Below are 12,391 nucleotides of genomic sequence, written 5' to 3'. Positions count from 1 at the left end.
TCCCACCATGTGCAGCTACTCCTAGCAGAATCTCCCAAGAGGGCCACTCCATTGCCATGTTTTTCTGGTGCCCTGAATAAGAACAAACACTGCAACCCATGGAAATGCCCCACTCTGATCAAAAAGCACACACCCTGTATACAAATGCACACAGACAACTCACAGTCCTCAAGGCCTCCCTGGAGAAGTGGAAGAAAAAGTTCAGACGGATCAGTCCCTCCTGCGCAGCCCTCTCGGGCTCTCCCAGAGGTCTGTACACCATGCCCTGCTTCGCACAAATAGTCTCCCTGGCTCCCCACGCCAGCCAGGCCCCATTCTCCCTAGGATCCAGGGCACTGGGTTCCAGTCCAGCTTGTAGCCTGTGCTGGCTTTTCTACCCCAGGTGTCCCCCAGAGCCACTCCCAGCCCTTCTTCCTCCATGCTGCCAGGGAGCTGGCCTCTGTAAGCTTCAACACCCAGGGTCCCTTGCCTTTGGCTTCCAGCCGGGTAGCCGACAGGAGACACGGTTGGTTACTGTCCCTCAGCCCGCCAACCCCTCCTTGGCCACAGTTCTGGCAACGAAGGTGTTCTTTTAGACTGCTGTCCCTGGAGGGGAACCACCTTTCAAGGCTCCAGCAACAACATTCCTTCCCCGGCCCCTTCAGAACCAGGGATGACAAAGGCTTTCTGCTGCTGCTTGCCTCTCCCCACCTCAACAACATTCCTGTTTTCATAAAACCCTGTGAGCCGGCCATTTCCTGCGGGACTCCGACCACCCCCAATTTCTGATGGCTTCCTTGGCCTCAAAGTTTAACCAGCCTTGACCTTAGACTTCCCATGTTCAGCTTCACCATACCATAGAAGCTCCTTAGAAATGATCCAAGCTCTACTCTGATACACATCCATAGAATCACCTCTTTAAGCAAGAACTCCAACATTTACACAGGATTGCTATGAAAACAATAGCCTCTCCATGGAGAGGTCATCAGGAAATCCCCCTTTCTTTTTTAGTTTGTCTCTTTAACAAAGACTGAATTTCAACCCAAGTAACTTTTTGAAGTATTAAAGTAGTGACTTATCCACATGACCTTGGGCTTAACCTCTGTGCCTGTTTTGTTTTCTTCCAACTGGGGATGATAATATCTACCTTGTGGTTTGGTTGTGAGACTTAAATGAGATGAGCGTTCTACAAGTTACAGGACAAGGTCAAGTATATGGTAATCAGTAAATAAGTGGTAGCTGCTACCATGATTGTACATATGCTACAACCAGAGCAGATTTTGCCCCAGGGACATTTGGCAATGTCTGTTAACATTTTTGGTTATAACTGGGGGAGGGACAGATACTGGCATCTACTGGGTACAAACCAGCGATGCTGCTAGACATCCTACAATGCATAGGACAGTGTCACTGCAAAGAATGATTTGATCCAAAATGTCAACAGTGCTGACGTGGAGAAACTTTGATCTAGAACAAAGAATAAATTAAGGGAATCTAAACCATCCGTATGTTAAATTTCACATGCTTTACTTCCACTGCATCTCTCAGTAAAAGGACTATAAAGGTACCAGAGTGTACACAAAGGAGGGGAGTTAAAATATTTTTAAATAACTTTAAAGAGAGCCTAAAAAAAAAACTCGAAAAGCAAGCATACCAAACATCTCCAGGGGCAAAAAGCTGTTCGTGTATAATCATCTGTTTTTCAAAAGGCTGACCCTGAATTAAGGGAGAAACAAAGAGATCATTGTATTAAATATGTTCTTTTGAAGGCATCAGGGGCAAACATTACACGTTTAAGAAAGCCTGCTTTTTAAAAAAAAATTCTTAATTGCTAGCATTTATGGGATTTACTTCAATTAGTCAGGAAATTAACACAGGTGAAATACTTAATTTCCCCCAGGAGGCTGAAAAAATCTTCTTCTGTAAACCAATGGCAAAGTGTTACAAGTGAATTAAGTCAAAGCAAACATCTATTACTAGCCTAACATTAATAGCCTCTCCTGGTCCTGAATTAAACTATGAGGATAGCCCGAGTTTCTCCCAACCGTACAAATCACTTTTTCCTACAAGTTCATGTTCTAGCCAGTCTCTGAAGTAGAGATAACAGTGGTAAATAAAACAGGCCCAACAGTCAGCTGGCAAGTGCTCCAGAGGGGCTCCCTGGAGTGAAGCAGAGTTGAGAGGGCCAGGTAGAAAGGTCAAGAGCAGAGAGGGTTAGAGCAGAGAGGGACTGCTGCAGGGGCTTGAGGGTGAGCTCCTGGAGGAAGCAGCTGAGCATTCATTCACTCTGGGCTTCCTTCCCCACCCCCACCCCCGAGCCCGGGGGAGGCCGGCAGAGGGGTGGGCACAGGACGTCGGGACAGCCTTATGGAATCTCATTCGTGAACCACACTTGCCAGCATTGCTGCCACCATTCTGACTTCAGAAATAATGAGCTACAAAGGACTGAAATTTCTAGACACCTTGTAACTCTTCTGAGCAGGGCTTAACTGTTTTTGTGCTGTGGACCCCTTGGGGAACCTGTATGGACCTCTTCTCAGAATAATGTTTTTAAATGCGTAAAAGTAAACACTTAAAATATGCAAGATTATAAACAAAATATATTGAACTACAGCTATCAAAATATTAAAAAAATAAGTCTGCAGTAGAAATACACGTGTTTATTAACACAATGAATAATATCAGCCAGTGCATCTAAACCACTGTAAATTATCACTGAAATACCTGCAACAATTATAATATGATTTTAAAAATCCTATTTCTATTAGTGATCGAGTCACGGGAGCTGCTAATACTACTGTGGTTTGTTGCCCGCACGCGTAATAGAAGGAAATGTTCAATTTTAATTAGGGCTTAGTTAAAAAAAAAAAAGCTGTATTTTTTCCCCCACATCTAAATTCACAGGCCTCTGAGTTAGACTCAGGTTAAAAGGCCTGCTTTAGAGTATTCTGTGCAGGAGTGAACACGCATGGCATTCACATTAGCTTTTCCATTTTTTTTCTGCCTCCTACTAGTTAAGAGGAGAAACAAATTGCCTAAAGACTAAAATTGAAAATAATACCTAAGAAATTTGCCAGTTCTACTCGGCATAAGAAAATGAATTATACATGAAAATGTTTTTTAAAAAGATAAAGAAATTTGAAATGAGTGGCTGAGCAAAAACATATATTCTGGCCCCCCAAAGCTAACCAGAATAATTTTCCCCTTCAGAAAACTCTAGAAGGCAAGTGTGGTGGAAAGATCCCAAGGTGACAACCATCCTCCCTTCATAATTCTCACTTTCTGGTGTCTGTGCTTTTGTATAATCCTTTCCCCCTTGAGAGCAGACAGAACTTGTGACTTGCTTCACATTAAAAGAAAACAGCAAAAGTAATGGGATGTTGCTCATCTAAGCCAACTGGAGAAAGAGAGAATCTCCTGTCAGCCTTAAAGAAGCAAACAGCCATGTTGTGAACTGCCTATGGAGAGGACAATGTGCCAGGGAACTGTGGGTGGCCTCTAGGAGCTGAGGACTTCAGTCCTAAAATCACAAGGAACTGAATTCTAACAACAACCATATAAGCTTGGAGGAGGTCTCTGAGATGGAGAATTGCCACCTGGCCAATGCCTTGATTTCAGCCTTGTGAAACCCCTGAGCTGAGGAGCCAGTTAAGCCATAGAAACAATGAGTAACAAATATATGTTGTATTAAGCTACAATTTAAATTTGTGAAAATTCATTACAGAGCAATAGAAAACTAATGCAGTAACCAACAGACAAGGTGACCAACCATCCCAGTTTGCCTGGGACAGTGTTGGTTTGAAAACTAAAAGTTTCACACCCCAAGAAATACCTCAGTCCTGAACAACCCAGGTTGGATGGTTGCTGCTATGGTCTGAATGTGTGTGTCCCCCCAAAATTCATATGCTGAAATTCTAATGCCCAATGTTACGGTATTAGAAGGTAAGGCCTTTGGGAAGTGCTCAGGACACAAGGGTGGATCCTTCATGAATGGGATTAGTGCTTCATAAAAGAGGCTCCAGAGAGATCCCGAGGCCTTTCTACCATGTGAGGACACAGGGAGAAGGCACCAGCTATGAACCAAGGGGACCCTCACCAGAAGGCGCCATGCTGAAGCCTTGATCTTGGACTTCCAGTATCCAAATCTGTGAGCAGTAAATGCTTCTTGTCTATAAGCCATCCGGTCTGTGGTATTTTGTTATAGCAGCCCGAATAGACTAAGACAGTTGCCCACTAATAGACGTGTACTGAAGAATAGAATGATTTGTACAAAATACTAGACACTTGCCTTTCAGAAGCAAATAGAAAGTTTGAAAAAACCTGGGAAGGAAACAGACTCTCTTTAAAAATTTACCAATAATTAGCAAAACACCTCAAGATTTCCTCAACACCAATTTTCTATACTCTTAAAGTAGGGCAGTCCCCAGCTATGAGTGTGAAACTAGGACAATGTTCAAATCCATCCTGTATTTCTAGTCTTCACTTTGTTACTTTTTCAATCTCCCTATTGGTTTTCCCAGCTGATTTATTTTAAATCAGTATTCAAACATCATTACCTTACAGACTGCCAATAGCTCAATGGTGTGGAACCACAGGTCACAGGTATTAAACCCCTGTAAGTTCCCATCTCCTCTGACCACCTCCAGGCTCCTTCCTTAAAGATAAACCCTATGAATCACATGATGTCTAAGACTTGCTTCAGGATAACAGAGGGGGCAGCGAACAAAGGTAGGAACGCAGATGGATGAGTTAATGGTTGTTTAGCAGGGGTGGCAAGTGCAGAGGAGTTTAATGTATTAATGTATCTATTTGTTTGAGATTTTCCATTTTTAAAAAAATGAGAAAAAAAGCAAACCTATGAAAGCCTAACCAATTAGCTCAAAGGTCCTCTAACACTGTCAAGAATATCAGTGTGCTTTTTGCTATCTATGAAGGCATTTTTAATGTTCGTACATGTTTACAACAGTCCCCCAATCAAATGACATTCTATATAAAGGAAAATGCCACCTACTTTCTGTAGGCATAAAGGTCTCTACAGCACCATAAAATAATGAGTCATTGTAAGAGTAGGTAATGAAGATTTTTTAAAAGGAAACAAATGAATAGAGCTACATGTGTCAACAAGAATGAATCTCAAAAACATAACAATGAGAGGAAAAGCGAGTTGCAGAAGGTTACAGAGCACTATACTCCTCCATGCAAAACAATTTACCATTTTAGTGACTGTGTCACTATATGATATACACACTACACACACACACACACATAATAAAAGCACAAAAAAATTTCAAATCATGCACACCAAAGTCAGGACAGCAGTAACCTCTGGGGTGAGGAGGGAGTGGAATGGGACCAGAAAAGGAGGTCACAGGAAACCTTCACACCTAACTGGGCTGTTCTCCTTCTCATGCTGAGTGGTGGTGGGTACACAGTGATCTGTTGGGTAATCCTCTAGTTTTGCACAACCGAAATTTTTTCTTATAAAAGAGTTAACAAGCTATATTATGCAAATATTCTCCTTTCAACCAGACAATGGTTTGGCTCTGGAACTTCCTATATCTGCTGGCATTCATTCTCTTTTACAAAAAAAGAACACTATTTATCTCAAATAGCACATATTCCAGGTTACTGTTTTGGTAAGCCTCTATCTCTCTAAAGCATATGTTACAAAGGGATATGATATAAAGATGTAAAAATAGACAATTGTTTCATTTGCATTTAAAAAAATAGTCCTGGCTAATAATCCAGCAGCCAGAAAAAGTTCACAAGAATTTTGTCTTTACCTATAGTTTTCTTTAACAATTAAAAAGTTGCTTCAAAGAATTACAAGAAAACCTTTAAATATGACTTCTTCCCAAAGGTGAGGCTGTGCACAAGAATTTTTAAAATATCCCCTACTTCTCACAACTTTGTTTTACTTCTTTACCTCAATCAAAGCCCTCAATCAGACATTACTTTTTGGCTTTTTTCCCATTCAGTGATTTCCCCTGATAATACAGAATCAACAGTGCTTTATAACTACTTCCCTTAAAGTCTAAGAGTTAACTATCAAGTCAGTGAAAGACAAATACCGTATGTATGATCTCACTTTTATGTGGAATCTAAAAACAAACAGAAAACCGGAACTCACAAATACAGAGAACAGATTGGTAGTTGCCAGAGGCAGCGGTGGGCAAAATGGGTGAAGGTGGTCAAAAGGTACAAACTCCCAGTTATAAAATAAATAAGTCCTGGGGATCACATGTACAGCATGGTGACTATAATTGATAATACTCTATCGTATACTTGAAAGCTGCTAAGAGAGTGAATCATAAAAGTTTCATCACAAGAAAAAAATGTGTAACTATATGTGGTGATGGATATCAACTAGACTTATTGTAATGATCATTCCACAATATATACAAATATTGAATCATTATGATATACACCTGAAACTGTTATATGTCAATTATATCTCAATAAAAATGCATTATTTCAAGACAGAGTTAACTATCATAAAAATGAAAACTATAATGACTACTTGAAATATACACAGCATTTTGAAAGACTAAGACACCATCCAAAAAGGTAGATATTATAAAGTCTTCGTAGTTCATTAACTCATTACGTCAAACAGAAAACTTGCCAGTTTAAGGTAGATATTTTATTTCTACATGTTATACTTCAAATATTTTCTTACTCAAACTATGAAAAATAAAAACATCTGCATTGGAATGTAAGCTCCGAGAGGGCAGGAATTTGTGTTTGATTCACTGCTGTAACCTCAGCACCTAGAACAGTGCCTGAAGTGCATTAAAAACTCAAACACCTCAAATACATGTTCAAGCCAAGCCTATGCATTCTAGTAAAATGCTGGCTTTTGAGTAGTATATGAAATACTTCAGAACCTGGGAAACTAAGCACTTTAAAGTTTGTACTTCTTTGTCTTGAAGTATTAAACAAAAACTACCTGTTTCTCAGACATTTATATTTACTTTTTCTAATTTAAAAGTGTTTCACGCTAACATTTTTCTACCTAGTACTAGAATCCAGTTTTAAAATAAAACACCATATGAAGAAGGTCTCTATAAAGAGACCAAAAGGCCTTTTAAAATAGGCTATTACGATGCATTAAAGTATAATTCAAAATAGAAAATAAGTATATGGACATATGCTCAACATCATATGTTATTAGGGAACTTCAAATTAAAGCAACTACTACATACCTATTAGAATGGCCAAAATCTAGAACACTAACAATACCACATGCTGATGAGGACATGGAGCAGAGGAACTCTCATTCATTCCTGGGGAAACTGCAAAATGGTACAGCTACTTCAGAAGACAGTTTATCAGTTTCTTACAAAACTAAACACACTCCTACTGCATGACCCTGCTCCTTGGCATTTACCCAAAGGAGTTGAAAACTTAAATGCATACAGATGTTTATCGCAACTTTATCCATAATTGCCAAAACTTGAAAGCAACCAAGAAGTTTTCCAGGATGTAGGCTGTGGAGAAAAAGGAACCCTCCTACACTGCTGGTGGGAATGCAGTTTGGTGCAACCACGTGGAAAACAGTATGGAGATTCCTCAAAAGACTAGGAATAGTCTTACCATATGACCCAGTCATCCCGCTCCTGGGCATATATCCAGAAGGAACCCTACTTCAAAATGACACCTGCACCCCAATGTTCACAGCAGCACTATTTACATTAGCCAAGACATGGAAACAGCCTAAATGTCCATCAACAGATGACTGGATAAAGAAGAGGTGGTATATTTATACAATGGAATACTATTCAGCCATAAAAACCGACAACATAATGCCATTTGCAGCAACATGGATGTTCCTGGAGAATGTCATTCTAAGTGAAGTAAGCCAGAAAGAGAAAGAAAAATACCATATGAGATTGCTCATATGAGGAATCTAAAAAAAAAAAAAAAAAAAAAACAGAAACAGACTTATAGACACAGAATACAAACTTGTGGTTGCCAAGGGGGCGGGGGTTGGGAAGGGATAGACTGGGATTTCAAAATACAGAATAAACAAGATTATACGGTATAGCACAGGGAAATATATACAAGATCTTATGGTAGCTCACAGCAAAAAAAAAAATGTGACAATGAATATACGTATGTTCATGTATAACTGAAAAATTGTGCTCTACACTGGAATTTGACACAACATTGTAAAATGACTATAACTCAATAAAAAAAAGTTTAAAAAAAAAAAAAGTCCTCCAGGATGCAAATGAATAAACAGATTGTGGTACATCTAGACAATGGAATACTATTTAGCACTAACAAGAAATGAGCCGTCAAGCTATGAAAACACATAGAGATATCTTAAGTGTATATTACTAGATGAAAGAAGTCAATCTAAAAAGATTACATACTGTGTGATTCTGTCTGGCATTCTGAAAAAGGCAAACCTATGGAGACAGTAAAAAGATCAGGGGTTGGGGTAAGAGCAAGGGATGAATATTTGGGGCACAGAGGATTTTTAGGGCAATAAAACTACTCTGTATGAGCCTACAATGGTGGATACACGTCATTATACATTTGTCCAAAACCAAAGAATGTACATCATCAAGAATGAACCATAATGTAAACTATGGACTCTGCGTGATTATGACGTGCTAATGTAGGTTCATCAGTTGTAAAATATGTACCACTCTGGTGGGGGTGTTGATAATGGGGGAGGCTGGGTATGTGTGGAGCCAGAGGGTATATGGGAACTCTCTGTATCTTCTCAATTTTGCTGTGAATCTAAAGCTGCTCTGAAAAGATAAAGCCTGTTAAGATATATAGAAAATGAATATGAAAATGAATATATGTATGTATATGCATGACTGGGACATTGTGCTGTACACCAGAAACTGACACATCGTAACTGATTATACTTCAATTTAAAAAAATTAAAAAATTAAAAAATTAAATATATATATATATTTCAACTGAAAAAAAATTCCTAGTATAACTCATTGCCATAACAAAGTAGCACGTGTAGTGGTTTATTTTTATTCCAAGGAGGAAACAAAATTAAGTATTTTTATAGAACATTTACTTCAGGTAAGAACTTCATCCTTCCTGGAACATTATAGTAATCTTAATTGTATGCTTATTAAAAAGAAAAAAATCTGTTACCATAGAAACTACCAGGGCTAGCTAGTGTCTCCATGATTTGGGCAGTTATACCTGTTGGGCCACTTAATAAAACTTACAGGTTCCTGTTTAACAGGGAAAGGCTAAAAACAGCTACATTTGTTTTAAAGAAAGGCTAACACATTCATGGGGTAGTGCAAATCAAGATAAATGGGGAGCGCATGCGCACGCACACACCCAGACACTCCACACCACACCCCACCAGAGTGGTTGGTAAAAATTAAGTGGCTGCCGGCTGCTGGCTTTATTTGATAATCTCTTCTGATTGTATTTCTCTATCCAAGATGCCTTTGATGTTCATTCTCACCTGTATGAAGAATACTGGATTACTGCACTGTATTAGCTTAACAGGGAAAGATGTATTTTGTTTTGCTGGTCTGAATAAGAGAGCTTTAAGGCTCAGAGAGAGTTACTCCAAGCAATATTCTAGGGATGTCCCCTTTTGCCAGCATCTTTTGCAAGCAGGTTTCGACTAGACATCAAGAGTATAATCTCATTCACACAAAGGCACTGTAGCTTGGGTTCTTTTTAAAGCTTAAATACCTCGAGGGAGCATGGGTTCTAATACCAGGAAAGACCCCTCTCCAACTCCTTAGGGTCAACCAACACAATTCAGATTTAATATGCCCACTATCTCTTACCACACTCCATGTATTACTGACAACAAAATAAGCCTGAACAGGTGCCCAGCTGTCACTTACTTGCTGTGTGGCCTCAGTCACTTATTCCTCTTTCAGTTGAGAAGTAGCAACAGCATTTAACAAATGTATTATGCTTGGGAGTATTCTGAGGGCCTCATGTAACAGCCACGGTCTGTGTTTTAAGATACTGAAGTTTCCTCTACCTGGTCAAGCTCAACTAGTCAACAGCAGAAGCAGAACTGTCTACATAGCAACGACTTCTTAAGGGACAAACAGCCATGTCAAGTTCTGTGGATACTGATTATATTTTCAGAAATCTGGAATTCTAAAGGTGAGAGATTACAGAGTGGCTAAAGTTATGTTCAAAAACAGACAGGCATATGTATGTTACAGCAGTATAAAATCTTCAGTGATTAAAAAAAATCTATAAACACAATGATACTGCAAGTGAACCATAAAACCCTCAGTTACCCCTTTGAAACTAGATTTTAAAATATCACACCCCACTCTAATTATACAATTGATGTTAACTTTCATAGTGACTCCTGCTTTTAAGAAAATCTTCATTTCACATTTGGGGCCTGATATTAAAACTTATCACCATGAAGTGCTAGTAACAGCAAAAGACAGACAAAGTGCTTATCAAGCAGTCTTTCTCCAAGCTCCAAAGAAAGCACAAAACAAAAACAGCATCTACTGTGCATCAACCCCCTTGTCTTTTTCCAGGTATGGAGCAGCCAAAAGGAGGTATGACACACATTACTGCGAAATTCTATTTCAAGTTCAAGTAATGATAAGATGAGAAACTACAGCTGTCCCCCAAGGTGGATATCTGGGGTCCACCTCTAGCCCTAAAAAGGAAGCCTTTGACAGACGTCCTCTTGCAGCCCTCTGTCCCTGCTGTGCAATTTGTCATTAAGGCTTTCCAGTTTAATGTTAATATTCAGAACTATGCTAGTGGGCAAATATATACAGTATATACGTAAATATTACAAGTAGTCTATAGAGCAGACAATATTCAGTCGTGGGCCCCAGACCCTAAAGACACATACACACACACACACGCACACACCCTTCAAGTTAAAATCCTGCAAAGCACCCGAGCGCCCACTCACCCAGGGGAGGGAAGGGCAGGAGCCGCGAAGAGAGGTTGAACAAGACACCAGCCAAAACAAAAATCACTTCCAGAAGACGGCAAACTTGGGTCTGGGCGGCTGCAGAGCCCCAAAAACGCCGGGGAGGGGACGGAGTGTCCGTCTGTCTCAGGGGAGAAAGATGGGGAGTGCACCCAGCACCGCTGGGCTGCGGAGGAGGCTGGAGTCTCCCGGGGGACAAGGGCGTCGCCGCCATTCCCGGCTGCGAAGCCCCTCTCCGAGACCTGGCTGAGGCCTCCGGGTGCCCGTGGGCAGTCCGGTTGCCCCACCCCGCCCCCTGTCCCCATCGAAATGGTCCCCACAAACCTACAAGGGCAAGGGCGCGGGGACCTACCTGGTGTAGGGTCTCGGCAGGCAGCTGCGATGCCCGAAACAGGTCTGCCACGGGGCCCGCGGCTGCGGTGGCCGCGCCGGGGGCGGCCCTGGCTGCCTCAGGGGGCCCGGACCCTGGGCCCCCGCCTGCGGCGCCGGCGCAGCGCGCGAAGAGCTCGGAGTAGCACTGCTGCTCGCCCTCGCTCAGCAGCAGCGGCGGTCCGGAGCCGCAGCCCCCACCCGCCGCCGCCTCCATGGGGCCTAAAAGGGGGCCCGGCAGGGCACCGTTCCCGCCTGGGGCACCTCCGCCTTCTCCACAGCCTTCTCCAGCTCAGCCTCGGCCTTAGCCGCCACCGCCCCCACGCCCCGCAGCTGCCGCGCGGCCGCTTCCTCCCGGCGCGCGCCGGCCCCGCCCCCGGACTTGAATGTTGTGCCTCCGCCGCGCGGCACATGGAGACAGGCGCCGCACGAACCAATCTCGGCCGGGGATCGTACCCCGGCCCCGCCCCCGGCACCCGCCCCTCCCCGCCCCGCCCCGCCCGCGCCGCGCCAGGTAACTAACTCCGCGCGCCGCCGGCCCAACAGACCGTCACCTGCTCCGCCCGCGCTGCGAGGTCCAGAGGGAAGAGGCCAGCGTCGTTCTGCGTCCACCTGGAGCGAGAGGAGCGTCTCTGGCTCTCCTCCCTGGTTGGCAAGGGAGACATCTAGACATACCTGGAGAATGGCGCTTTTCAGGGTGCGGGAAGGCTGTGGTGTTTTCTCCCTAGGACGCTGGAGCAAGTGTAGTGCCCACGACAAAACGGGTCCTTACCAGAAAGGGACGACGCATGAGAAATTAGGTTTCCCTTTTTCAATGACAGTACTGCTGATGTCTTGAAAAGCTGGAGTGAAGAGATCTCCATACGAACAAGGTCCCAGTGACTCCCTATAGTATTCATGGTGGCGATGAGGTTAGGCCGCTTTCTCAGGCAAGGCTCAGACCTGGAGGAATAACATCCGTTAGTATTAAATACTAGAGTAATAGGGGGAAAAAGCCCTGGAAAGAATTGCACTTGTATATGCATTAAGCCTGGCTAGGAAACACTAACCCAAGGGGAAAAAATCGGCCCAGGATTAAGCACTAATAAAAAAATACGTTTTAGAATTTGCTTTAATACA

General features: G+C 42.5%; 1 protein-coding gene across 8 annotated transcripts in view; it reads right to left on the bottom strand.

Moving 5' to 3' along the window:
* REPS2 (RALBP1 associated Eps domain containing 2) overlaps positions 1 to 12,391 on the bottom strand; it is a 264,518-nt gene that overhangs the window by 196,763 nt on the left and 55,364 nt on the right. For 2 of the 8 annotated variants that reach the window (XM_010954543.3, XM_074358793.1), the window contains exon 1: positions 11,256 to 11,713. In XM_010954543.3, coding sequence (XP_010952845.2) covers positions 11,256 to 11,489 — 234 coding nt within the window. In that variant the 5' untranslated portion in view covers positions 11,490 to 11,713. Of the gene's footprint in view, positions 1 to 10,882; positions 11,025 to 11,255; positions 11,715 to 12,044; positions 12,215 to 12,391 lie in introns of those variants that run through there. The other 6 variants (XM_074358795.1, XM_074358796.1, XM_074358798.1 and 3 more) reach the window with 5 other exon arrangements.

Source organism: Camelus bactrianus, chromosome X (assembly GCF_048773025.1).
Source record: "Camelus bactrianus isolate YW-2024 breed Bactrian camel chromosome X, ASM4877302v1, whole genome shotgun sequence".
Taxonomy (NCBI): domain Eukaryota; kingdom Metazoa; phylum Chordata; class Mammalia; order Artiodactyla; family Camelidae; genus Camelus; species Camelus bactrianus.
Note: the sequence above shows the minus strand (reverse complement) of the source record. Positions and strands in the feature narration are given on the sequence as shown.